Source organism: Lagopus muta, chromosome Z (assembly GCF_023343835.1).
Source record: "Lagopus muta isolate bLagMut1 chromosome Z, bLagMut1 primary, whole genome shotgun sequence".
In the NCBI taxonomy this organism is placed as follows: domain Eukaryota; kingdom Metazoa; phylum Chordata; class Aves; order Galliformes; family Phasianidae; genus Lagopus; species Lagopus muta.
Window position 1 is genome coordinate 10,181,203 of NC_064472.1, and position 26,895 is coordinate 10,208,097.

At 46.3% G+C, this 26,895-nt stretch overlaps 1 protein-coding gene across 2 annotated transcripts; it reads right to left on the bottom strand.

Annotated features, from left to right (window-relative positions):
• Positions 1–319: 319 nt before the first annotated feature.
• On the bottom strand, positions 320–26,893 carry LOC125687098 (unconventional myosin-VIIa-like). 2 transcript variants are annotated; one of them, XM_048931893.1, is made up of 30 exons: positions 26,758–26,893; positions 26,603–26,668; positions 26,384–26,514; positions 22,018–22,120; positions 20,773–20,875; positions 20,181–20,337; positions 19,754–19,856; positions 19,425–19,553; positions 18,317–18,425; positions 17,013–17,129; positions 16,536–16,636; positions 16,025–16,111; positions 15,787–15,852; positions 15,366–15,479; positions 14,736–14,847; positions 12,037–12,083; positions 11,702–11,764; positions 11,291–11,410; positions 10,312–10,397; positions 10,020–10,067; positions 8,442–8,489; positions 8,171–8,262; positions 7,377–7,508; positions 6,711–6,835; positions 5,883–6,082; positions 3,818–3,907; positions 2,992–3,157; positions 2,357–2,665; positions 2,001–2,083; positions 320–1,035 (listed from the first exon to the last, which is right to left on the bottom strand). In XM_048931893.1, exons 1-29 carry the CDS (start codon positions 26,875–26,877, stop codon positions 2,039–2,041), a joined length of 3,189 nt encoding a protein of 1,062 aa, XP_048787850.1. In that variant the 5' UTR covers positions 26,878–26,893; the 3' UTR covers positions 320–1,035; positions 2,001–2,038. The 2 variants fall into 2 exon arrangements, with proteins under 2 accessions (XP_048787850.1, XP_048787851.1); XM_048931894.1 differs by lacking the exons at positions 320–1,035; positions 2,001–2,083 and having other exon boundaries at positions 2,591–2,660.
• Between the last annotated feature and the right edge of the window lie 2 nt (positions 26,894–26,895).

Below are 26,895 nucleotides of genomic sequence, written 5' to 3' on the forward strand. Positions count from 1 at the left end.
AGGACCCTGCCACTAGCACATGAGAAGAAAACTCCCTGGTGCCAGCATTTAGAAATAGCCCTGTATCTCAGCTACCATCCATGTCCTTATGCAGGCATGGACAGGTTGACTCTGAACAACTCAGAGGTGAAGCCCTGCTGCCAATTACTCTCCTACTAAGAAGATCCTGTATTTACCATTCACAGGAGCTGTTGGCTGTTCTTCCTTTGCAGTTCATGGTGAAACTGACTGTAGGTAACAGGCACAAAGAAAACACAGAGCTTTTTGTAAGAACATTAAGAGATTTTTTTTAAAAGATAGAAAACACATAACAAGAAGCACTGCTCTACAACTTCCCAAGCTCTTTCCCCTCAGTGTAAAGAAGCATATTCTGCAGCCCAAACTCGCAATGCTTCCCGTGCTTGCAGATGAACAAGAAGAGCTCACTTGTGCTCTGGTGGAGAGGTGGGAGGCAGCAAGCCAGGATGACACTGGGCAGGAAATTCCATGTGCACACAGATCTGGTCTCGTGTCAGTTCATGTTCAAATACTGCTGCATTCAACAAAATGGACGCAGCACTTTCATCCCTTACCACTCAAGCCCAGCTTCCCTTAGCACCCAGGGCAGCAGATATATAGAACCATAAAAGAAAATAAAAAAAACCTGAACAGAAACAGATAGGAAATCAGTAGAGGTAGCTGTGAGTGAACACATTATTGCAATATCCAGTTTGCGACTGTTAACAGGTGAGGGGGTCTCCCGGCATGTTAAAGTAATGACGCACAGGCCGTGAGGCACTGTGAATCTGTGCAGAGTGTGACTGTTCCCATCTTATCCCCTTTGCCTGGATGGTCCATGTACTGCAGTCTCAGCCGCTGAGACCATCCAAGTGTTGAAGAACATTCACTTCTGCAGGAGTCCTGTCCAAAGGCAAAGTCCCAGCAGAGTGCAGCAAAAAATGTGCAGTAAAAAAGGTTGCTGTATGTCTGCATATAATCACCCAGCTGTGCAAGGCTCAGCAACACTGGAAGAGGATGTGGCTGAGCCACTCTGACCTGCAAAAAGTCGGGAAACACAACTCAGTGCAGGACACAGGGACATCCCAATCCAACATGCTTGCAATCATCTATGCATCTGCATAGTTTCCTGTTTCCACCTCATCTCAGACCGTTCTGGGGACATTAATACTCATATAAAAGAATGAAGCAATTGAGTCAAATATTTCGGGGATAGGCCTTTCTCAGGCACCAAGAGAAAGACTAGATCGATCCCAGCTAAAAACCTTTGCTGTGAGCAGCTCATGAATTTCTGTGAGCTGAACCACACAGGAAGCTCTGGCAAACCTGTGCAGGGCTGAGTCCCACAATGAGTCAGTAGCCAACAGCACACTTGTTTGACCTCTTTCACACTGATCTGTTACAAATCTCTGTTTCTCCAGAAGTGTATAATAGCACAAAGGCTGCTTCCTCCGGGCTTCAGCAAATAAATAGGGCAGGAGCAGAGCCCACTGGCAGCAAGAGAGAGCTGAGCATCCATTCCATGCTCCAAAAAATTAACACGTAACCAGCTGTCAGAAGGACCTTCCTGGACCTCTTTCACATACTCCTTTAACTTGCCCAGTTTATCAGAGTACTCAGTTTAGCTGAGTACTGCAGTGTGCAGATATGCTTTCTGATAGTACCCCATCCAGCCACAAGCCTTTTGACTGCAGCTTCTATCGTACTGTGGGCTCCCTCCACCAGCTTTATTATTGTACTGAAAGCACACCATGTACCACAGGTACTGGGAACCCAAACTAATTTGGATTGTTCCCATTTTTCCTGATCTCCCTCTGCCATTGGTCTCTGCAGCTCTGGAACAAATGCTAGCAGTTGCCGTTTTTCTTGTTCTGCTTTTAAATGGTTGCTGGCCACGAGATGCTCTGTGTGGATTCTGTAGGACAGGAAAGAGCCCTGTAGCTCTCCATTTTCTGGGGAAGCTGCAGGTGCTGTCTGTCCTTCTGTGTGTAGTCTCGTCTTACCTTGTCCCATGGGCTGTACATCCTCAACGTGGAGGGCTTTACTGCAGCTCTGTACAGGAGCCATTCAAGGAAGCAGAAGAGGACTGCAGAAAGAAGAGACGGTGTTAGGGGAACATGAAGTGGGTTGCTAGCTGCATCTTAGCCCCTCGTGCTGTGGTCAACTCTTTAGGCATGTCAATGAGCCAGGCTCTCCCTCAGCCTACCAATTTCAGTGAACACAGTCTTTATCTCAAGACCACTGAATAACACCTGTGACCCAGGAGCACTATTTGTGGAACCCTCCTCTTTCCTGCTCAGGTCAGCTTCACACATCCCACAGTAGCTGTATGTGCTGGAGCTATGACACCCTTGCTCACTTTCTGGATTTCTTGCATTGCTGTGTGTATGGAAGAATGAAGGCGAGGAAAAGCCCGCTGGTTGTCTCCCTCCTTGGTTGACATTTGCTTTTTTCTGCCTTTGTCCAGGCTCTGTTGCTCTTGGCAATTTTTGGTCCTCCTGAACCACAGTGGTCTGAGAATCGTATTTGCTTCTGCCTGCAGAGTGGACTTGCCAGTGGGAGGTCCTGGAGAACAGGGCTGCTCCTTGGGAAGGCTCTCCTCTGTGCTCGTGGAGTGTGTCAGTGTGAGGCACTCCAGGGCTTCATAATCCAGACTCTCACTGCTTTTCTGAGGGAAAGAAGAATGGATTCGGCTGTGGCTTGCAGATGTTAAACACAGCCCCAGCAGCACAGCTCTGATGAAAACTCATCAGTGAACAGCTGTGATCAGCTTGAGGCAGGGGGTATCATCCATCCACAGGCACTGCTTCTGATGCCCTCACTCCTCAGCACCCAGCTGCTTATGTTTGCTGGTGTATGCGGAAGAGGCCAAGCTGGTTGGCTAAAATTGGATACCTCCAGCAGGATCTCAGAGCAGAGACAGTGCAGCAGGGACTTTCTTAGCTTAGTGCACGGTCCATGCCCCTTTCCCTGCTGGAGATCCTCGCCACTCACCTGCCCACAGGGAACAGTCAGTATCTCCATGAAGGGCTGGATGCCCACAGTCTGGTGATACCGCACCAGTTCAGTGAGTGAGGCATGGGCCCGGTCTTCCCCCAGGATCACATAGCGTGCATTGGGCTGCATCTCTATCATGTAGTGCCTGCAGCGGCCTTCACCTCTGGGAAGACAGACAGGCAGAAATAGTCATGGAAGGGGGCCACAATCTCTCTCCAAGGCTCAGTCATCACTTTCTACACTTGTCTTTAGAGCCTAAGTGTGATCAGAAGCTACAGTAACAAATACTGCAAAGATGCAGGAGACACTCTATGCAAGACTGTCACACACTGTGCTATCATTTGCTGGAAGAGCAGCGATTTCCCCAAAGTCAGTGATGGGCTGGAGAAACCAGGCAGCAGGATCCAAACCCCAGCAGACTGTACTGCTTCCCAGGCTCATTGCCCACATTACAACTCCACACCACCCGTTGCCTGAGGCTGTATTACCATCATGACCTTGCAGCATATTCTGACTGCTTCTCTGTGGCCCTCCTCTCATCTCCTGTGCTTCAGTCACTGTTTCTTCCAACTGGTTTTCCCTCTCACCCAAAGTAAGACCTGCACCCTGCATGCTCTGGAGCAGCAACAGTGCACCCACAGTTTCTGGCAAAAGACAGACTGCAAGTCTCCTGTCTGCTACTCCAGACTGAGGCACCCACAACAGGAGATACTGAGTGTCATGCTAAGCAGATTCTTCTCCATAGAATGCTATGGAGCTGTTCCTCTATCCGTGAACAGCTCAGTTTAGGACCTTTATATTCCTTCTCCGCAAGGTTTATTACCTGTAGGTCAGGGTGTAGCCTGGTCGGCTCTGGCTGATCCGAACAAGGAAGCAACCCAAAGGCTTGTCAATCAGCAAGTTTTCAGCTTCCCTGAAAGCAGGAAAGAATTTTTCAGCAGAAAGTGCGCAGCTGCCTCTGTGCAGAAATTCCCAGTCTATCTAATTTGCTACCATTGTAGTGTTCCTCATCCACAGGGCAGCCAGCATCTGCCAGAGAGTTCCCAGCTAGAGGTTTCCAAACTCTGGCTTGCTGGTTCAGGGATACCGTAGCACGCTCAGAAGATGGAGCATTCTCGACAAAGCCCTTCCAAGCAGTGCTGCTCCAAACCTGCTCCAGCAGCCTGCTGAGTGCAATAGCAACAACTTCCTAGCACAGAGCACATAACAAAGCGTTGCTGAGATGAGGAGGTTAGGCACGTGGGCAATTCTGAGGTTTGAGGGTTGATGGAAGAAGTCATGGGTTAGTGGCGCCTAGCATAAGGTAAACTCCTGCCTTGGAAAAATACCAAGTGAGATTATAGCACTGGCTCTCTACTTCCTGCTGGAAAGAAGTCTTCTCCCTCTCTGCCCAAAGGACAAAGCACTACTTTGTGCTCTAGGTTAAAGGTGACTGTAAATCACCAATGCAATTTGAGACTGCTCTGATTGCTCTGTTACATGTTATACTACTGCACAGAGACTTAAATCCAGCAGCACGAAGCATCAGTTAGTAAGAATTTAAAACCTCGGTGTTTTTGGGAAGGATTTGCAGGCAAAGAACCTGCTGTGTCTTCCACTGTGAAGTACTTGTCTCTCGCCTATAGTTGAACTCTGACAATTTAGTCCCCCATGCGCTAATTGTTTCCATGCATTCTTGACTCTGTAGACAAAAGCGGTTACACAGGCGAGGGCCTTGTTAATTATCCATTGAAAAAAAGGCAGATACTGAAGAGATGTCAGCTACTGCCAGTGTCCTTTACTCAGCTAACATGCTATGCGATGTTTCTGAATAATGTTCACACTGACAGGCCAGCAAAATACAGCAACTTGTGATCTAATAAAGCTGCAAGACTCCTTTGGTCGTAAGATAAAAAAGTTACTAACAGAAAAAAGATGACAAAAGTGCCCAAATGACAGGCACATTTGGCACCAGAACCACCACTGAAGTTTCCCTAAATAAGGGACACTTGCAGTTGGTAAGAACCCGGATGAATTTGCACCCACAGAAAACTAGCTAGAAACTCTGACATCTATCCTGTCTAGCTCCACAGCCTTGCTCCTATCTCATCACTACTTTAATTAGCCCTTCTCTGACTGTCACAATGCCTGGAAAGCAATAATGCTTGGCTTGGCCAAGATAGTAAAATGTGAGTTCTCAGTAGCAGAATTTCAGGCATTTAAATAAGGGTTTTCTCAAAAAAATGTGAGAATTTGCAGCCATCTCTTCTCCAAGAAGGTAGGAGGACATGGAATTGTCTCTCAGCCTAAAGGTATGTGAAATTTCACCTACACTGCACTTTCCTTAGATGACAAAAAATATCAACAAAATGCCTTTTATTTCCACACCTAGGGGCTCTGCTGCCTCTTGCCACCAGGTATTCACTAAAATCCCTCTTAACACTTTTAAAAATAACGAATACTAAATTCTGTATTCTTCTGCAATTTCACCTAAACCGAGAGGCATGAGGTCATAATGAGTTAGACCAAAAGTCCACCTTCATTCAATATCATGTCTATGCAAATAGTCTAGAACATGCCAAATGTGTATTTCCTCAAGAACTTTCCCAGACTCCGTTTCCTGCACTTGATCAGTGTTTAGGAACTCACAGTTAATTTCCTATGGGTTCCTACAGTCCTTCCTTAGAGCCATGTAAAGTTTCACCAGTTGCATCCTTTCATAAGGAACTTCACACTTACTTTTGATGGCCTGAAGTTTACAGTATAAAAGTGAAATTCCTTAAGGAATTTCCCATTCCTTAAGGAAGCAAATCCAGGGCAATCCAACCTACGCATCCTTCCTAAGGAAAGAGCAGCTTCTACCTGCCTGCCACAGCCCAAGCTGTGACCAGAGTGTGCAGAATACTCACCTTCGGCTGATCATCCCATGCAGCCAGCTTGGAAAAGCCCCATCATCCTGCACGACTTTCTGGGCTTGTGTCTCTCTGAACCAGCGGAGAGTTGCTCCTCTCTTGAGTTGTTTCATTTTTGCCTCTTCTCCTGTCTGTTCCTCTGTCCCCATAACAGGGCAAGGCCCCGAAAGGTGCAGGAAGTTATCAAAAGGAGTGAACTGAAAACGAGGAGAAGGGGAAGGCAGCAATGAAAGCAAGATCAGAGGCAGGGACACTCTGAAGCAATTACTGTGGTAGATCCCATTCTTCAGTGGCTTAAGAAAAGATCAGTCACAAATTACCAGACACTGCTCTCAGTTCCTCGCAGGTCACAGAGTCAGATAATCAGGTAGGGTTTGGAAGGGACCTCTGGAGATCATCTATTCCATCCCCCTGCTAAAGAAGGTTCCCTAGAGTACATTGCACAGAAAAGTGTCCATACAGGTACTGAATTTCTTCAGAGAAGGGAACTCCACAACCTCTCTGGGCAGCCTGTTTCAGTGCTTTGTCACCCTCACAGTAAAGAGGATTTTTCTCACGTCTGTATGGAACTTTCTGTGCTCCACTTTGTACCTATTACTCTTTGCTTTGTCACTGGGTACCATTGAAAAGATCCTGGTGCCAACCACCTGACTCATATCTTTATTCTTGCCCTCACCGTGCTTTTTAATTAATGACATTAGAAAGGCACTTTAACTTCCGATAACTAGCAAGACAACATTCTTCAGTAGAACAGGTGTGTGCAGAAGTTGGGAGCAGCAGGGAACCAGCACACCTGCATAAGAGACCCCCAAGCAGAGCCAATACCTCTGTTAGCTTGCTGCGTGGCCGTGGCACAGGTGGCTGCGACAGCATATCAGGTGCAGTCTGAGGACGGGGACAAGGCAGCGGGCGTCTCTTCCGTGGCACAGGGACTGGGAGGGAGATTCGTTCTGCAAATAGGGAAGAAGTAGATGAAAGCTGCAATCCAAGATCTGTGAGATCAATCCCCCCAGGTATGCTGTCACCCTTGTAGGAGAGGAAAGACTTTGTCTTTTCAGCATAGACAACAAATGTTAGGAAGAGAGAGAATCAAGAACACAAGTTTGTGAAGCTCAATCCTTTCCCATCTCTCCTTAGCCAAGGAGTCTGGGAAGGGGCAAAAAGAGGCAAAGAGCCTCATAATCACCGTCAGCTCCCACTCTGCATGCCATTAGGAAGCCTACATCCAGGCATACAGCCATGATCAAAGTTCTTCTGTATGGAGTGCAAGGGCACAGTTTGGCTTTCCTCCCAACATAGCTAGGCAAATGACCTTTACCACGCAAATTCAGCTCCCCAGAAAGTCTCATTTTCAAGAGGCAGAAACGTCAGCACCTTTCTGCCCACTGCACCAGCCCCACAAGAGCCAAAGACAGGGCATCATCACCTGGAGCTTACAACAAGCTTACAAGGTGGCCACGCAGGTGGCAGTGGGAGGAGAAGGAGACTCACTCTGGGCCTCTGCTTCCATTGCCAGTTGTTGACATCTTTCTCTTTCCGCCTCCTCCTGTTGGCGCTGTGCCTGAGCTCTCAGCTCAGCCACCAGATTCAGATAGGTTCTCCTGCATCGGAATCTCCTGAAAACTGTTCAAGGAAGAGTGGTGGTGAGGAAAAAAAACAGCGATAATCATGTTTCTGCCACTCCCTGGTGGAAGCACACTTGGAAATATTCCTTCACCCAGCACAAAGCCCTCAGCACTTGAAGCACAGAAACAAAGAGCAGTGTAGCCCCTCTGCTGTAAATACTCCAAGCTGTGTGAGAATTGTCCTCTAACCTTTCAAGCAGTCAGATCGCAGACTTAAAAAAAACAACCAAACAAAAAAAAACAACCAACAAGTTACAAATCTAAGCTCTCATCTCTAGTGCCAAAGTGCAAGATGCCAAAAAACAGTCACACAGAAGAGCCACTTTTAGCCATCTATTTACTTGGTACCCTTCAAGCACTGCTCAATAAAAGCAAAGCTCTTCTATTCAGGAGACAGGATTTCCTTGGTGCCAGTTCATGAGATTCACCAGAAAAGTTAGAGACATCGCATTATATTGCCTACTTTACCAGGTACTAAAGGACACCAGTTGAAAGAAGCACCCTTCTCATTCTGCTGTGGACACTACTCACCTGTCTTCCTGAGAGACAAGAACAGAGAACAGCATGTGGCAGTCAGACTGAATCACTGACTGGACAAAAATTTTTCTTTGCTCTAATATGAGACCACAGTTGAGGGGACTGTCCTGCTTCAGTGCTCACCTTTCTGTATAACAACTGCTGCTCTTTCCAGTTGCTCCACATATTTTGCCAGCTGATCCTGGTGCCAGTATTTAAAGAAAAGTCGTGACTTTCTATGAGGTTGGAAAGAGAGAAAAGTACAGAAATACTGTTTGTTTAAGCTTGCATTCAATCATCCTTTGGACAGCCCACAGCCATAAAGTTCTCCCTGAAGGCAACCACGTAACAATTTATAGGTATAATGTCTCTGCAGTTCAGGACTGCACTGACAGCAAGAATGATTCACACCTACCCGCACATCCAGCCTGTCAGGTCTGTACTTTGCAGTATCTCCAAGCAGCTGAAAGAGAGAAATAAATTGAAAAAAAAAACATTTTCTGCACATAGTGATCGCTAGGTGGCTGTGTTTTTAGGCATATCAAAGGGGAGGAAAGTGCCTCCGTGTTTCTGCGCAGCATTCTCCGTTCCCTGCCACTTGATCACACCAACTGCCTGTCGATCTGTAGAGCTCCTTGGGGTATAGCTAGGAGAAGGTTCCATTCGGGAACATCAAAGCAGGGCTCAGAAATAGACTTTGTTCTGCTTTCTCAGAGGCAATTCTGCAGAACCTGTCTTATTCTCAGAACTATTCTTCCTCATTTCATTTCCATGTAATTTCAAAGTACAGAAGTTACAGGCTCAGCAAGGCAAGACTTCTTAGAGAAAGTCTATTTTTTAATTCCAGTTTCACTTTGCAAGCTTTTGTGACAAAACCTGTGCCATGCAGAAAGATTCCACACAATACTCCAGCTCTGTCAAGCAGTCTCCTTCCTCTGCCTGCAAACCTAGGCTGTGAAACCGCAGTGACACTTTTTGCAAGTGTCCTGCACAGCAAAACAGAAATAGCTATCCTGTGATTTCAGCCAACTTCTGCTGAGCTACATTCAAGATAACAAGGAACTGCATTCAAGGTAATTTTTTCATAATTGCATCCTATGATTTTTGTATCTGAAAACACATCGTGCTGCCTGCCTCTCTACCTCATCTCCATCTCGTTCATGAGATTCCTTCTGATTCTCACTTGGGTTTGCAGTTCTTAGCAATTTAGTATCATCAATAACTTCAAGGCATCTGTGTGAGGACTGGAGAGGCTGCTGCCAGGAAAGAACTTTCCCAGAACAACATTCAAATCCTTTCCTTAAGAGACCAAAAAAACAAACAAAAAAATCAGTTGGCTGTCTTACGTGCTTCATTGTCATTATCACAATTAACTGTGGCAGGAAGAAGGGAGCAGGACAGTGAAGGACAGGAGGTGTGAAGTGCTGCCCTACCTGCAGGAATTAAAAACCTAATAGGATAAGACTGTGCAGCTGAGGGACATTTACATTTGGAAGGGACAGATTTCTGAAGTGCTGTGAGTATGTTGTGCCAATACACACATAAACATTCTTGGGCCAAATGTAATGTTTTTAGCTTGGTGATACCCAAGTGCTGGCTGCTTAGTCAGCATTGCCTTTATTTTCTTCCCCCTGTGAGACAATCAGAAAAAAGAATCTAGAAAGGCAACTGGCAACTGTGCTGAGTCTTATCATACTGAGTTCAAGGGACACCCCTGGCCAATACTGTAACTCCAGACTTTAAGCCTGTTAGCCAGTCCTCCTTCTTCAGCACTTTAACACTGAATTGAATTGCTGCAGAGTATTGAAGAAATATTTCATTCATCATACCAAACTTTTAAACATTAATTGTTTTTGTCTAGGAATTTGTGTTCCCTGTCACCACAAAAATGCATCCCCATTTTGTTGCCTCTAGTCAGTTTGCTATTCTTTCCTGAGAACCAGAGTCTCTGTAGAGCAAACTGGATAACACATAACAAAGGAAGAGCTCTTACCTTCCTTTTGTCAAGGAAACATCTGGTTTAACTAGAAGAATTCCATATCTGCGAAAAACAAATGAATTCAGCTCGGTAAGAGCCACATCCTTGATGTACTGAGCTGACCCACGTCAAGCCCACAGCAAACAATAACAAATCAGTCTTTCCCACTAGGGTTCCCACAGCAAACAACCTTGTCGTCTCAGGTATGCAAACTTTAGAGAAGTAGTTTTACTCCCCGCCTGTTTCAGTTTACCAGCGTTGTTTCCCTAACAGTATCTAATAGGAACATTCAGAGGCTTTAAGATACCTTTCAGCAAATTCCTCAAATGATGGTCTCCAAGAGAAACCATCTCTTCGGATCCGGATAGTCTCCAGCAGTCCATTGTATCGGAGCTGGAGCAGCACCACAAAGACAGGATTAGAGAAACAAACATACAAAGGCCAGAACAGTCATCAGGACATGAGTTTGTCCCTCTCCTGCCCAAACCTCTCTAGGTTAAAAAAAAAAAAGTTTCTGAAAGTATTTCCTTGATTAAAGTCTGAATTCACCACATCCTGAAACTCTGATGATTAACCACCTCTAGTTGAAAGCTGGAAACCACAACATCCAAATAACTTCACCTGCCAGCCATGGGCACTACTTCACACGTGGGCACTACTTACTTGTCCTTCGTAGGACAGCCTTCCACTTCCAAACCTGTACAAAGCTGTACTCTGATGCACACAGATCCACTTCCCTCTTTATCCTATCTTTTCTTATATGTTTATATATGATACAGGCCACAGAGTGTTCTGAACACTTCTAACTAGTTTCAGTATTCTTTAAGGGCCTGGATATCAGACCTGACACAATACCCAGAGACACCTGTATCAGCACACATCAGCTCCTCTCAAAGCTTCTTGGCTTCTGTTCACAGCTGCCCTGAGAGGTACTGTCCATACCAGTCCCCACATCAGAGATGAGAAGACGGATGCTAGTACCTGACAAGCAGCTCTCATTACATTCATGAATATGAAATTAATATGAATGGGGGAGAACTAAGACTGTAAAACCTGGACATAGCAATCTGTGTCACAATAAAACCTTAAATGCTCAGAACCTCTACATGCATAGAAGGTGTGCCCACGCTTAATCCTACAAGGGAAGAATCAGACCAGCAAACTTCCAATGAGCTCCACTACTTTTCAGAAGGCTCTGAACCTTAAATCCATTCCTTCCCTGCCTTAGATTCACTTCCTACTGAGACCTGGCAGAAGTACCTGCAAAGAAAACTGCTTTTCTTTACCTGCTGCAGCAACATCTGGCTGTCCACAACACCTGGCTGCTTCTGGCTGTTGGGCTTTATACAGCGCACGAAATGTGGGTTGGCAGAATACATCCTCTCCATGAGCACCATCAGGGAATGCTGGTTAGAGCAGAGAAAGATCAGAAGCCCAGCATACCAAAGCACTGCCAGACTTCCGAGTGCAATACCCTGCAGCTAAAAGCTGCCTTCCTTCCCATGCCACTAACTCAGACTCCTGAAACAGCAACAGTTCAGGCTTCAGCAACAGCCAGACCACCATTACAGGCTGCGCCTGGCACCCAAAAGTAAAGCTCTTCTACAAGCTGGATACTTTAGCCAGTGACTGGCAAGCTCTCAAATAAATAATGCAGCATATACCTCAAAGGGCAGTGCAGGGCATCAATACTTTACCCGGAACTGAGCTCCAGCAGACTGCTTTCGTGTGCTGTTGAACTTGTCTGCTCCTGGTACAATCTGAAACCAAACCCAAACAAAATGATCATCTCTGGAAGGAGTCACTGATTGCTATGTTGATTGCAGATGAAGAGAGAGTAGATTTCAGGGGTGGGAAGGTAAAAGAAACACTGCAATAGAGGCAAGCAGAAGACAGTGTACAAAGATTGCTGTCTGCTCCTATTATCAGCCAATTGCTGCCTGCTCTTGTTTTTAACCATTTTTTCAAATAGTAAAAATCAGGCACCTGTGTCATAATTTATCAACTGCCACATGGGCCTCAAGCACGATACCTTGGTTTTCATATGAGGCATCAGCGTCCCCGTTCTGGAGATAGTGGCTGGAAGAATAGAGACAGGAGTTAATTTTGTATCTAGCTTTGCCCACAGTCAACCATTCCAAAACATTCAAAGCTTACTTCAAGCACAAATTTCCCCACACATACTAAATCACAGATGTTACTTTAGGTTTCAGCATTTGGAAATATAAGGAACGAGCTAAAGAGTGAGGGAAGAAGATGCAAATATATTAAGCATGCAATCCAGGGAACATTATTTTCTGTCATGGAAAAGACAAGACAGCTGGGTTACTGAGCAACATTAAGTGAACTTCAAAACAAAGATCATCCGGAGTAGGCACCTAACAATGTAGAAAACAGTACAGGTAGAAAGTGGAAAGCTCAGCAACGCACAATCAATGTGGGAGATTACACAAAACAAAGTAACTCAAAATTAATTCAGTGATAAGATGAAAAATTCAGGGAGGCTGAATTTTCGGAAGGATCAAATGACGGTGTGGCGTACTGTCGATGCCATGGTGTCACGTCAATCACAGAATGACTGAAATCGGGAAGGACCGCAGCAGGTCAACTTGTCCAACCGCTCTGTTCCGCAGTGCCACCTACAGCCCGTCGGTGGGAACTACACAACCGCAGAACAGGAATGCACTGAGCAGATTCTCTCTGATGTTTACCAGCTTTCAGAAAGAGCAGAGGCGAGGCTGTGTATCTCCAGTAACAGTGTGGGGGTGGCAACAGAGAAACATACTCATGAAAGGTAGTCATCTCCAACAAGTGGAAAATGTGGAGCTGTTGGAGTAGTGCAGAGGAGGGCCACTAAGATGCTCACAGGCACTGAGCACCTCTCCTATGCAGAAAGGACAAGAGGGCCAACGGCATCCTGGCCTGCATTAGAAATAGTGTGGCCAGCAGGAGCAGGGAGGTGATCATCCCCTTGTACTCAGCACTGGTGAGGCAGCACCTCGAGTGCTGTGTTCAGTTTTGGGCTCCTCGCTGCAGGAAAGATGTTGAGGTCCTGGAGCGTGTCCAAAGAAACTGGAAACAAACTGGTGAGGGGTCTGGAGCACAGGGCTGATGAGGAGCGGCTGAGGGAGCTGGGATTGTTCAGTCTGGAGAAGAGGAGGCTCAGGGGAGACCTCATTGCACTCTACAACTTCCTGAAGGGAGGCTGTGGTGAAGAGGGATCTGGCCTCTTCTCCCAGGCAACGAGCAGGACACGGGGCAATGGCTGCAAGTTGTATCAGAGGAGGTTTAGGTTGGACATAAAGAAGAGAGTGGTCCACTAAACTCAGAGAGTGGTCAGGCACTGCAATGTCTGCCCAGGGAGGTGGTGGAGTCACCGTCCCTGGCAGTGAAGAGGCATCTGGATGACGTGCTGCGTGACGTGGTTTAGTGCTTGTGGTGGCAATGGTGATGAGGAGACAGTTGGATTAGATGATCTTATAGGTCGTTTCCAACCTTGTGATTCTATGATTCTAAGGCTGGTGGAGCTGGGAGTGTTCAGCCTAGAGAAGAGAAGGCTCCAGGGTACCTCACTGCAACACTCCTGTACTTGAAGGGAGCTAATCACAGAATCACAGAATTGTGGGGGTCGGAAGGGACCTCCAGAGGTCATCGAGTCCAACCCCCCTGCCAAAGCAGGTTCCCTACACCAATAATAAAGAGGAGGTGATTTTTTTACATGGTCTACCACTGATAGGGCAAAGGGGCAATGGTTTTAAACTAAAAGAGAGGAGATTAAAGTTAGACTTAAGGAGAGGATCTTCACTCAGAGGGCGGTGAGGCGCTGGCACTGCTGTCCAGAGAGCTGTGGTGCCCCATCTCTGGAGGTGCTCAGTGGGTTGGAATGGGGCCCTGGCAGCCTGAGCTGGTGGGGGCAACCAGACCATGGCAGGAGGTGGAACTGTGTGGGCTTTAAGGTCCCTTCCAACTTAAGTAATTCACTGATTATAAGAAACACGAGCAGAACTGCAAAACACAGTGCAGAATAGATATAGAATTCATCAGTTACTTGTAAATTCCAGAATATGGCTTGGACTTAACAAGGATATAAAACAGAGAGAGCCCAGAGGAGAGCTGCAAAGGTGGACAGGGTCTGGAGGGCAAGGTGTGTGAGGGATGGCTGAGGGCCCTGGGTGCGCTGGGCACAGAGCGGAGGAGCTGAGGGGAGCCTGATGGCGGCTGCAGCTCCTCAAGGAGCGGAGGGCAGCGCTGAGCTCTGCTCTGTGTGACAGCGACAGGGCCGAGGGAACGGCATGGAGCTGCGCCAGGGGAGGGCTGGGGGTGGGGAAAGGCTCTGCACCAGAGGGCGGTGGGCATGGAACAGCCTGCCGGAGCTCTATGGGCATTCAGACAACACTTTAAAGCAAAATATAGCAAACAAACAAGACCTGGATCTCTGTAATTAGTGTGTGTAAGAATGGTTAGGCTTGTGGTCAGAACTATGCACATGCAGTGTTTTCCCAATTCCACAGGAGGAACAGCTCTGACGGATATTCTTGCTTCCATGCACATGTACCATGGGGAACAGAACAGTTCACAGCGCTGTATATCCCACCCCACAGGCTGCAGCCTTCCTAGAGGCTGTCAAGTTGGGAAAATGTTTGTAGTACTCATGCCTTATCCCCACCCTTAGCTTTTGCTGGGGAGGGCCCCAGTTCACGTGGGATGCCCCAACATAACAGAGGGACTTGCCAGTGAACAGCAGGCTGAGCAAGGGGGTGATGCTGTTGATGAAGAGCCCACGGACATTGGCTGGCAACGTGTCTCTGTTCTTCTCCAGAAAGCCACCAGCAGTGTATTGTACCTAGGAGAAAAGGCAGAGAATCACAAAGTGCTCACAAGCTTGAGGTGAAAGCCATCTCCACAGCCTGACAGGAAAAACTGTAAATCTGAATGTAGTGTCTTGGAAGGTGAATTCTGTAAATGCAGTGTTTACAATGAAATTGTAACTGCAGTACTCTGGATCTCAATAGGTAAAGACAAAGCCAACAGACTCCCTTCTGGGGCTGTGATATAGGACTTTTATTTTAAAAAGGACTATTTTAAGATCAGTGCACCAAAAGGCTGCTGATCAGTGTGACAGATTCCTCTAATACCACATGCTTCCCAGAGGAAGTCCCACATTCTTCAGAGGTCCTTTTTCTATACCTTCCAATGAGCTCCCAGGAAGTCCTAGGAGACAGCTCCCGGGGAACACAATATTTTTGTTATATAACTGTCAAAAAAACAGATGCCTTAACTTCAAAGCCTTATTCGTCAAGCAACACATCTTCCCTCTCCTACAAACATTACAACAACATTCTTTTAGCAAACAGTACATACCTTCCCAGCATAGTGAAGGATGCTGAAGCCCAAAACACGTCCTCGGCCTGGCTGGAAGTATACATTCCCTTTAAAACTGCTGTTTAGTTTATCCACAAAAGTCTTATCAGTTGCCTGCAAGAAAGCAGATTTTATAATCAAATTACAGGGCTGCAACAGAGACATGATCAGAGCACATGGAAGGAAAGTATAGTATTGGAAGCGGCCTTGGCTGTGGAACAGCTTCACGCTGCATCCTCTGACACTCCACAGAGATCCCAATATCGACAGTCCGTCTGTGATTTGTCTGTCCTGCCTCATCAGCCACATGAGGACTCCTTTGTTCATCCTGCTCTTTATAGTCACACATCAACATAACAATTTTCTCTGCAGTCTACAGATTTATTGCTACTTCCCCCACATCATTCTCCCTGTCCCACACCTGAGGGAATGCACTCTGTTCATCCAGAAGAGACAGCAGCCCAAGTGGCTTGGCCAGGAGCAGATTCTGTAGGGAAAGGAGAAACATTACATGTATCCAAAGCTGAGCAGGGTACCCACTCTCATTTGTACCACCCTTTAAGCAGCATTTTCCCAATGCATCTCTTCCCAGTGATGGAAAGAGCAACACTGCTCCCTTGGCTGAGCGGAGCAACTCTCTTCTCTCAACTCTCACTCACCAGAACAGGTTCATTGTTGCTGAAGGTGATGGTTTCCCAGGGCAGCTCTTCTGCCCTATAGGCATCCTGCTCCATCTGGAAAATGTGCTGAGACAGAGAAAACAGAGGTTTAAGCCCCCAGCAAACTCAGTTAGATAACTTTGAAAATCTCTCTGACCCTGAGTTGAGGGCACAGGCATGACTCTCTTACAGCATCACTAAAAATGAAACTGCTGTTCTGCATGCTCTCCTATAGCCTGTGAGCAGCTGCTGCTGCATAAAGCAGGAACACTTCTCAGAGTATGTGTCCCTACATTGCCAACTCAGGTCATTGCTTGACCCTTATACTTTCATTGATGGTTCTTTTGCAATGGCAGTAAAGGTCACTGTCACTTTTTACCCTGCGTTGCCCATTACCACTTCTGTCCTTCCAGTCAACCAATTTGCTTTCCAACGAGTTCTTTATGTTCTAGGTAGCTCAGTGCTCTATTTTCCCTGCTACACAAGGTGAGATAATCCACAACAGACTTACATGGTTGAAGAAGTGCTGAAGCTGCTCATTGGCCAAATTTATGCAGAGCTGTTCAAAACGATTCACTGCAAAGTTTTCAAACCCAAAAATATCCAAGATACCTGAAAGAATGAAAATGAGCACAAGAGCCTGCAGATCTCACCACACAGCTGAATATCCCATCACGCTCCTGTTATGGCACGTGAGCCCCTGGCCAAGCAGCTAGTGACACCCCTCCCATAACTTCTCTTGGAAGATCAATTCAGATCAATCCACTCCAATCTCCAGCTCCTCTGCAGAGTCAGCACGTCCTAGAACTTCAGCCTCACATTTGTTTCAGATCAGCTAATTGCCAGCACTTTCTGCTGCCATACAGATTTAATGCCGCTCACCAGTCTCTCCAGCATGGTCGTGTCCCTTATGCAACTCTGTGAAATTGTGCATTCCTTTGTCATGGCACTTGAGATCAGATGAAGGAGCAACGCAGGCAGAACTCACCTATCTCCCTCAGCTCTACTTCAGGATCCACATTCTCAGCCAGCAGCTCATTGATCTTGCAAACAATCCAGCCAAATACTCGGCCATATGCCACCTTGGCAATAGAGTCCCGAGCATCTGCATGGAGAGAACAAGCGATGCACTGAAGGGCTCCGAGGAAGGTAGAGACCACAGCACCAAAGTTGTCTCAATATATTCCCTTCTACAAGGTCTTGAGTTCTAAAAACTACCTTAAACATCAACATTAGGTGTGTCTGATCATGCCTGCCCCCTGCAAGCTGCTGCTGTCCATTGGTCAAGAGCTCATTCAGAGCTCTTCCATTCAAAAGTTTTCATTATCTTTCTACAAGACCAAATATGGCATACTGGGGTATTTTTGAGACTATCCAAAACAGAAACAAAACCTAACTTCCCAAAAAGTCCCTCCACTTTTTAGAATATCCAGACTTGCTTTCTTCTCTGGCAGTTAAATTAGTACAGTCCTGCTAAATGACCCAGAAGCTCCATCTTGTTCTTAGAAAATCAAATGGTTCTGCAGCAAACAATTGAACTTCTTTTTAATCCAATAGCTAACACCGAAAATAGTGTGTGCAAGAGGAGGATGCTATTGATGAAAAATTTGCTGACCAACTCAACACGTACCTACTGATGAGAGATGGTTATGCTATTGTCTAGATATAAGCAAGAGAAGATATTTGAGAAGCAGAACTAAATAATTCTGTTTCCAGTTTTGCCTTTCCAACTTGTTTTAAGCAATAATCTGAAGTACTGGCATTTAGTGTTTGTTTTTAAAAAAACATCTTGCATTTCAACTGAATCTTGTTGTGAAAATTATTTTCTTGTTAGTTTTTTTTAGTGAAAGGAAAATAACACCTTACACTTACCACACTTCCCCTTCATTTGGCTTCTCTGATATTGTGCTGTCTTACCGATTCTCTCTCCAGCAACTTTCTAAAGCTCTGCACACTGCCAAAACTGTGCAGCAGTAGCCTTTCCCTCTTTTGTACAAACACCTACATTTATCTTCTAGTCTAGATTTGAGGGAGAAAGTAACGATAATTCCTTGGTCTCCCACTTAATCTCTGCAGTCTCTTTGGGGTCAAACAAAATGAGGCCAGCATTCATGATCCCAGCTGTTAGTAAGAGACCAAGCAGATAAGCTTGCCTCTGTGCAAGCAGAAGAAGGAAGTGGCACAGACAGACATTCTTGTTCCTAAGAAGTTGCACATGTGCAGGGACACCCATCAAACAACTCTGGGTCATTCGTTCAAGCCAGCACATCTGTGATTCATTATGTTTCTTACCTTCTGCCTGCTGCTGGGTGTGAAAACGCTGTATCTGCTCTCCCCGGGTCACTGACATTGTGCAAACGAGGCATTTCAACAATTCATCCTCCTGCACTCCAAACTGACCCTGGGAAAGGGAAAACAGATCAGGAGGCAATAGCGAATCCTTGTTCTATATGTGAGGATTGTATCTGTATCATTACCGACCCAGTGTAAGGGGATGCATCTTGCAGAACCAGAGTCAGATACATGCTCTGAGATGCACATTATCTTATCCAGGGTGTAAGATCATTTTCTGAATACTTTCCATTTGGTTCTCCCAGTGGTGCCACCTGTCACCTTATTTGCGTGCCACATCAGTCCAGGCTGAATGACTTATGGAATAGCACCACACCAAGGTGACTGTGCACAGAGATCAGCCATGTGAACCCACAAGAAAACAAAGGGAACAAAGGGAACTCAGATGCAGTTGAACTCTCCAGTAATTACTTTAACAGGAATTCCCCCTTCTGTAGGCAAAAACCAAGAAGCAGATTTTAAAAACAAAGACAAAAAGAAGTTGGCTGCTGAACAGATGCATGTGGTTAATTCAGGTATGCTGTAGGAGGAATGCAGATGAAGAGATGAAACACAAAACCAAGGGTGCTGGAATTTCTAACAGATCAAAATAAAAAGACATGGAGAAAGCAAAAATATTTTTTCTGTACTGTGCTGTTAGTAAAGCACTATAATGCATCCATCTCATATACTAAAGATCAGATAGGCCTAGGGAATATCTGCTTTTTAATCTGATAATTTCATGTAAAAATAGTAGAAAATTTAATTCAAGATGATCAACAAAAGTGACTGCAGTTAAGGTGTCATCCTTGGACAGGATTTACATAGATACACAAAGCCAGTGTTCAGATACCACATATCCAAATTTCTCCAAGGTCCCACACTTAGTGAAACATGGAATCGGATTTTAAAACGTTTGCATTGTGTGAAGTCAACAAGGCATGTGTAGTATCTCCAGATGAAAACCCTAGTCCTAGTCGAGAAAGAGAACCTGGGAAGTGTTTCTTTGGGTACCAATGGCAGTGAACACAAGGCAATCAGAGGGACACACTGCAAAATCGTGACTCACCGCTGCAGCCTTCAGCCACCCCTGTGAGCTTTCACTCACTTTTAGAGACCCATTGCTCTCCTGAGGCTCGAAGGTCACATTGCCCAGTGACAACACACCAGCCAGGATTGCCTGCATATCCACTTGTTCCTAAAACACACATGAGGGGTGACTGAAAATCTATTAGTATGTAAAATACAAAACGTGGGGACCCCAGAAGGAGAAAAGGTGAAGGAAAGGCATGGGCAGCCTGTGGGAAAAGCTCTAGCTGTCACAAAGCGTAACAAATTCAAGTGTTTTGGAAGCAAGATGGAAAATTCAGGTATAAACAAAGCAATCCCAGAACTGACCTGCTCTTGGAAGCCCACCATGTCAAGGGCATTGCACACCTCCTGGTATTTCTGCTTCCAGTGCTGAGATACATCCTCCGTACCAAACCATTTGCTTATGTACCTGAGAAAGTATACAAAATCATAACAAAATCAGTGCAGCAATTCAGTTCTACTCCAAATAAAGCAGATCAGCGATGGCTGAGATCTGAAAGAAATAAAAATCTTTTCTAAGGTAACGCAACACAGAAGAGATCCAGATCTATCAGCTTTCATGATGACTTGTAAGATCTCTTTATAAACACCATTCAGATCCCACTTCAGCTTCCTTTATTTTATTTACCTGTACCAGGCTCCATCCCCAATGGCACAACTGTAGGCTCCATTCCACTACTTTCCCTTCCACTCCCCATCACGAAGACTAAACCAAGACCTGACTTTGAAGTACCTATAGAGTGAAGGATCCAATAATCCATACATCTCCTTTTGCTCTGAAGACAGTCCAGCAAACATGTAGTAGAAGATATGAAAATTCCTCTCGCCAGTATCTTGTTGCACCACTCGTGACTTCTCCAGCAGATACTCACTCAGCTTGGCACCTCGCACTGCACACAAGGAGGTAACAGGGTGTATTTTGCACAAGGAGACATGAAGCTGACTGAGCTGCCCACATCTCTGCACTACTGAGAGAAGCACGGAGTTGCCTGAAACAAGTCTTGCATACAACTTCTCTGGGCTGCCCAACACGCTGGAAATGGGCTCCTCCATGCTTCCCATGTTCTCAAAGATATCTACTCACCTCCTTTAATCACAACAGTCATCAGACACCACTGACCATTGCTGATATCTCCCCCGCATCATTGCCCCAGTATTCTTCCCTTACTCCCACATCATTCAAACCCAGGTCTCATCTCAAAGCTGTGGCTGCTATAGAATTCTCTTTACACGCACACCCTTTCCACAAAGAATCAAGTAACAAAATCTTACCCTCCTTAAGTTCCAGCTACTCAGTCCACTCCCTCAACTGCCCTTGACTTTACCTGTATTGTTCTGGAAACGCAGCTGTATGTATTTTCCAAAGCGGCTGCTGTTGTCATTCATCACAGTCTGGGCATTGCCAAAAGCTTCAAGCAATGGGTTTACCTACAAGACGTACACAGACAGAAAATGCATTCTTCAAACTAAGCGATCCAATCCAACTTGTTTGGAAAGGGTTAGCTTTAGCATTTTCTGCTTAACATTCTGATGGAACAGGAAACACTCCATGAACACTCAAAAATGTATGTTTTATCATATTCTGGGAAAAAAAAGTCTGCAAGAGGCAAACGTGACAAAGACTAAGCAGAAATTACTGTAAATAATCACAAAAAGCGATGGACTATCAACTCATTTGTTAAGGTAATGTTGGTATAACAGACTTTCCCAGGAATCTAGTATGGCACCACTAGATTGTTTGTTTGCTAACCAACAATAAGCCAATACACATGACACTCACTTTTTTTTTTTTACTTTTTTTTTTACATTTTTTTTTACACTTTTTTAAATTTTTTTTTTAAATGTAAGCATGATAAAATACCTAATGGCATCTGTAGACAGCATAAGGATCAGAACAGTGAATTATGAAGAAACTGAAAGAACAATCAGACCAGCTTGGGTCTGATTCCACCACAGATGTCTGAAACAGACTTTAAAATGGAGCAGTCCAAGAACTCATTCCACTTAATCCATCAACTGGAAGTGTAGGATATGATTTGCTCAAAATAAAACTCCTCTGGGAGCAAGTCAAGACCAAACAGCCATGTTTCAAAATCAGCTAGCAAAAGTTATGAAAACAGTAAAGATTAAGTCACTGAGTTAGCAAGTATGTGTCTGACTGTAAGTATAACTAGCCAATGAAAGGTTACTGAAGGCTGTGCAGATTCTCCATCCCTGGCTTTCATTAAATCAATATTTTATTTCTCTAATAAAAATATTGTTCCATCTCAAACAGGAAATGATTCAGAAAATAAACCCCTACTTTCTTGTTGCAGACATCATGCTAAACAATCACAATAGTTCTGTTCCATTTGGGAACCAAAACATCACATTCCCAGCAAACCTACCAACCCTTCTAACTTGTGGTCAGCTGTTTCATCATCCTTCCCCCTATGTTCCTAAAATCTGTCTTAATGTTTCGCTCCTCAGCTCAGTGGTGATGATTCACCAGGAGGTTCTCTGAGCTTGGTGCTAGCTGCCTCACAGCAGTGCTACTTCTGCATCTACAACAAGACCCCCCCAGCACCTACCTGAAGGATCTGCTGCTCCAGCTGCGAGTTGCCTTTGCACAGGTTCATTATGTGCTGCAACAGTAGCTTCGTACTCTCTGTTTTCCCTGCACCGCTCTCTCCGCTGCAAAGAAGTGAGGAAATCACAGTTGCCATAAAGTACAATTGCTCTGACCCTCATGTCTTAATGTCCTATTGCTTGAGCATGCAATCCAGCAGTTTTACACCTTTTTCAGCTGTAACAGTGGGTTCCACAGTGTACTGATTTCTGCCCGGAGGAGTTTTTCCCCATTTACCAGGAAGTACAGAAACACTTCATGCTGTCATTACTGGATGGGACACATAGAAGAGTTCACTTGATCTGCTTCTTAATGATCTGTTAATACTTAACAATCCCCCTCAGAAGTGTTCTGATTCACCAACTGCCTCATATATGCTGGGGTCAACAGATTCCTGCTTCTACGGACTATTTGCCCCATCTCACATCCAGAAGTGAGCAATTGATCTTGTGATACTGCTGCAATCTCAAATCTCAGGCTCTTTACATGCTTCAGCTGGTTGATAATGCTGGCCTATAGCTGCAGAGCTGCTGTCACACCTACAGCAGCAATGCTGCACGTCATTTTGGCATCGCACAGATTCAGCACTCCACCTCCAAGTCAAATAAGTAGCACTCAGAAAGCACAGTTTCCCAACCTACGGGAGAGGGAATGTCCAGTCAAGGACACACTGCCTCACCGACCAACAGCATCACAGTGGCACGCAACTTCAGCATCTGCATAGTAAAATAAAAATGCAGGAAACGATGCAGGTATATGTGAGGGCTGGTCTCTGTTTACACACCTGACCTTTGAGCATCAGGTGTGGCTTTGCTGCTTCGCAACTTCCCCTAACTCCGTGCTTGCACCTGGCACGGGCTGCTAAATACCTCAAGCTCTAAGATGAATACCTGATCCCAAGCATGTATTGAGCCATCATCACCTGAATATGGGAAACCAAAACAAGACCATATGCTATCCAGCACTCCTGCCACACAGATAAGATGATCTCTGATTGTCATAGAATAGTTTGGGTTGGAAGGTACCTTTAAGATCACCTAGTTCCAAACTCCTACAATAGGCAGGGACACTTCCCTCTGGACCAGGTTGCCCACAGCCCCATCCAGCCGGGATTTGAATACCTCCATGGAAGAGACACCCACAACCTCTGCACAACCTGTTCCAATGTCTCATCACATTCACAGTAAAGAACTTCTTCCTAATATCTAATCTAAATCCACCCTCCTCCAGATTAAAGCCATTTCCCCTTATCCTGTTGCTAGATCCCTTAGCAGAAGTCCCTCCCCGGCTTTCTCGTAGAGCCCTTTCAGGTACTGGAAGGCAGCTATGAGGTCCCCCTGGAGCCTTCTCTTCTCCCCCGGCTCTCTCAGCCTGTCCCATAGTGGAAGTGCCCCAGCCCTCTGATCATCTTTGTGGTCCTCCTCTGGACCTGCTCCAACAACTCCACATCCCTCATGTTAGGGGCTACAGAACTGGACACAGTTCTTGGAGACTTCCTTCCTCCACGGAAGCACTGTCATTCAGCGCTCCCCCAGGTCAAGCTCACCCTTATGTTCTTAAACAAGAGCAACAGCTCTGCCAAGTCCTGCAAGCTCACTCTCCAGCTGTGGGTATGTAACTGCCCCAGGCTGTGAAGAAAAGCAAAGTCATCTCCAGGAGACCCATGTGCTGTTCCACAGCATACTGAGGCTGTGACTAATGCCAGCGAATCTCAGCCAGTGGAATCTGCAGCTCAAGAAAACTTGATTGCAACGAACTTTTGTCACCCAGGGGGCAGCTGCTGTGTTCAACATCAGTTATAACCTCTGAAGTAAGTCATCCAGATCTCCCAGAATAAGCTGAAGCGAACAAAAAGAGAACAGAAAGGGCAGGAAGGCAATGTGTGTATCCTAGAGAAAAGTACGCGGGTTCATGCCTTGCTAGAAGTGGGCAACTGCAATGCAGAAACAACACAAGCACAAGGAATAGTAGAACGTGGTGCATCGCTACACTGTTCTGATAAACTCCAGTGTAACAAGAGTGACATCAACCTCCATACCCAAAGCTTTGCTCAAAGTAGGTAATCTTGCTATTCAGTGTTTTACCACTTGCAGATAGTAAAACCATGAACTTCCTGTTACAACAACATACTCAACAGGATTGCAAGGTGCATGACAGTTGCTTGAGCTGTCATTTCTGAGACCACAAACCGCTCTCAGAAAATAACAAGACCACTGCCTTACTGGGAAACACCTACAGGTCACTCATTTTGTCTTCCACCTCCTTAGACAAATCCTGTGACTTTTCTCAAATCCTAAGAACCCCACCAGCAGCACCTTTCCCACCTGCAGACTCACAGCCACCACATCCTTCTGCTTCATAAGAGCACTTCAATGTGCTGTTGGCCTGCAGGCTGTTGAAATGAGCAGGGCTGAAACCTGAGGTCTGTTCCAAGTTCCAACTGCAAAACCCAGTAATGATTCAGTAAGTCATTTCCATACAACGTAGCATGAAAATGATCAGAATGTTCACATAAAGAAGGAAACACTAAATCAAGCAGCTGGCAACTAACACATCAACTCAAAAGTCATTTAAAGCCTCTACAATACTCAAAACAGAAAGTTATCTGGTGATTAAAAGCTTCTTTTGCTAGTCAATACTGTCAGAGACTTTCTCTGCTAGATGATGCTATCTGCTGCCCTGAAGATGAGAAACAATAATGACATAATGGAGGGAAATACTCATGGTATTGGATCACAGTCTTGTGATACAGGAACTCATTTCTCTCCTGTTCCACAGAATTCTCACAACAATACAGAATCACAGAATTGTTTCAGTTGGATAGGACCCTTAAAGGTCACCTGGCTCAACTCCCAGCAGTGAACAGGGACGCCCACAGCTCCATCAGGTGCTCAGAGCCCCTCCATCCTGACCTTGGGTGGCTCCAGGAATGGGGCATCCACCATTCTCTCAGGACAATCTGTGCCAGTGCCTCATCACCCTAAATGTAAAAATCTTCCTTATATCCAACATAAATCTCCCTTCTTTCAGTTTGAAGCCATTTCTCCTTGTCCTTTCACTTTCTTTTCTGTAGCTCCCCAATAGACACAGACAGGCCGCCCTCAGGTCTCGCTCAGCCTCCTCTTCCCCAGGCTGCACAGCCCCAGCTCTCAGCCCGTCCTCACAGGGAGCTGCTCCATCCTGACCATTCGTGCGGCCCTCCTCTGGACGCTCTCCAGCAGGCCCCCGTCTCTGCTGTGCTGAGCACTCCAGCTGTGGACGCAGCGCTCCAGGTGCGGTGTCACAGCGCAGAGCAGAGGGGCAGGATCCCCTCCCTCCCCCCGCTGGCCGCGCTGCTTCGGATGCAGCTCGGGATGTGCTTTGATTTTAAGATTTTTCCTGACTAGATTTTCTTACAGCAAAGAAACTCCTTCTCTTCCCTTTCCTCTTTGGTTACTTAGGGAGATGATAGAATAATAGAAAGGTGTAAATTAAAAATTAACTTCAAGGTCAGCCAGTTTCCTCTCCCTGCTGTGGGCTGGTTGCTTCCATCAGCTCAGGTACCCAGGGCTCCATCCAGCTCAGCCTTGAGCACCTCTAGGGATGGAGCACCTACAAAAATAGGTCCACTCCATCTCTCCTATGAAGTCAGGCTGAGAGAGCTGAGCCTATTCAGTCTGCAGAAGAGAAGTCTCTGGGGAGACATCATTTCAGCCTTTCAATATTTAAAGGGACTTTACAGGTAGGACACAAATCAGCTTTTTACATGGGTAGATAAACAAGAGGATGTGGGGAAATGGTTTTAAACTAAAGGAAGGGAGATTTTCATTAGATGTCAGGGGGAAGTTTTTCAGTGAAATGGCAATCAGAGAGCTGTGGTGCCCCATCCCTGGAGGTGCTCAAAGCCATGCTTGATGGGGCCCTGGGCAGCCTGGTCTGCTGTTTGATTTAATGGATGGCAGCCCTGCCTGTGGGAGAAGGAAGGAACTTGATGATATTCGAGGTCCCTTCCAACACAAGCCACTTTATAATTGCATGATTTATAAGATTCAATACACAAATTACAGTGGAAGATGTTTTGCCAAAGAAAAGCAATGTGCAGAGTGGGTTAACCTTTCCAGCACTACAACCCAACAGAAGCAACCCTGCTAGACTCCACACAGTTGCGCTACCATCAAAGGCTGGCTAGCGACCACATGAAACCCAACCTCTTTCACAACACCTCTCTCTTCACCATCTGTCTGCTAATCTTGCTGGAATGCAGCCAACGAAGCTGGGTTTGGACCCACCAGAAGCGTGGATACGTGAAGGTCTGATGGGGAGAACGCCGTGCCCTCGAGGCACCTCACCTGATGACGATGCACTGGCTCTGCGGCCGGGCGCCGCGGCGACCCAGCATGGCTTGGTAAGCACGGTCGGCCACGGCGAAGATGTGCGGAGGCAGCGTGCCCTTCTCATGGCACCGGTACTGCTCGGAGACCTGAAGGGTGAGACGGCCCTTGAGGACGGGCTGGGGGACACGGCACCAGCACTCGCTGCTGCTTGGGCTGCCCGAGCGCGACACTCACCTCTCTCCCGTAGAGCTGCAGGGGCTGAAAGGGGTTCACGGCGATGAGGATGTCCCCCACGTCGGTCTGGAGGCGGTGAGGGGAGAGCGGTGAGGGGAGAGCCGGGAGGGGGGAGAGCCGGGAGGGGGAGAGCCGAGCCCCGCGCGCACACTCACGTAGATCTGCTGCCGCAGGAAGCGGTCCCGCAGCGCGCCCAGCAGCGACGCCTCGTCCAGCTCCGCCAGTGCCGCCAGGTCCCCCGCCACAACTCCGCGCTGCTTCCCCGGCGGCCCCATGCCGTCCGCTCCCGACCC

What these genes read in the sequence shown, in the direction of transcription:
- LOC125687098 (XM_048931893.1), bottom strand. Translation starts at nt 26,877, where the DNA reads ATGGGGCCGCCGGGGAAGCAGCGCGGAGTTGTGGCGGGGGACCTGGCG. An exon ending in GGTGGCTGAAGGCTGCAGCG is followed by an intron (nt 18,426 to 19,424) that starts GTGAGTCACGAT and finishes TCCCTTTCCCAG; the next exon opens with GGTCAGTTTGGAGTGCAGGA. An exon ending in CTGACAGGCTGGATGTGCGG is followed by an intron (nt 8,263 to 8,441) that starts GTAGGTGTGAAT and finishes CCAACCTCATAG; the next exon opens with AAAGTCACGACTTTTCTTTA.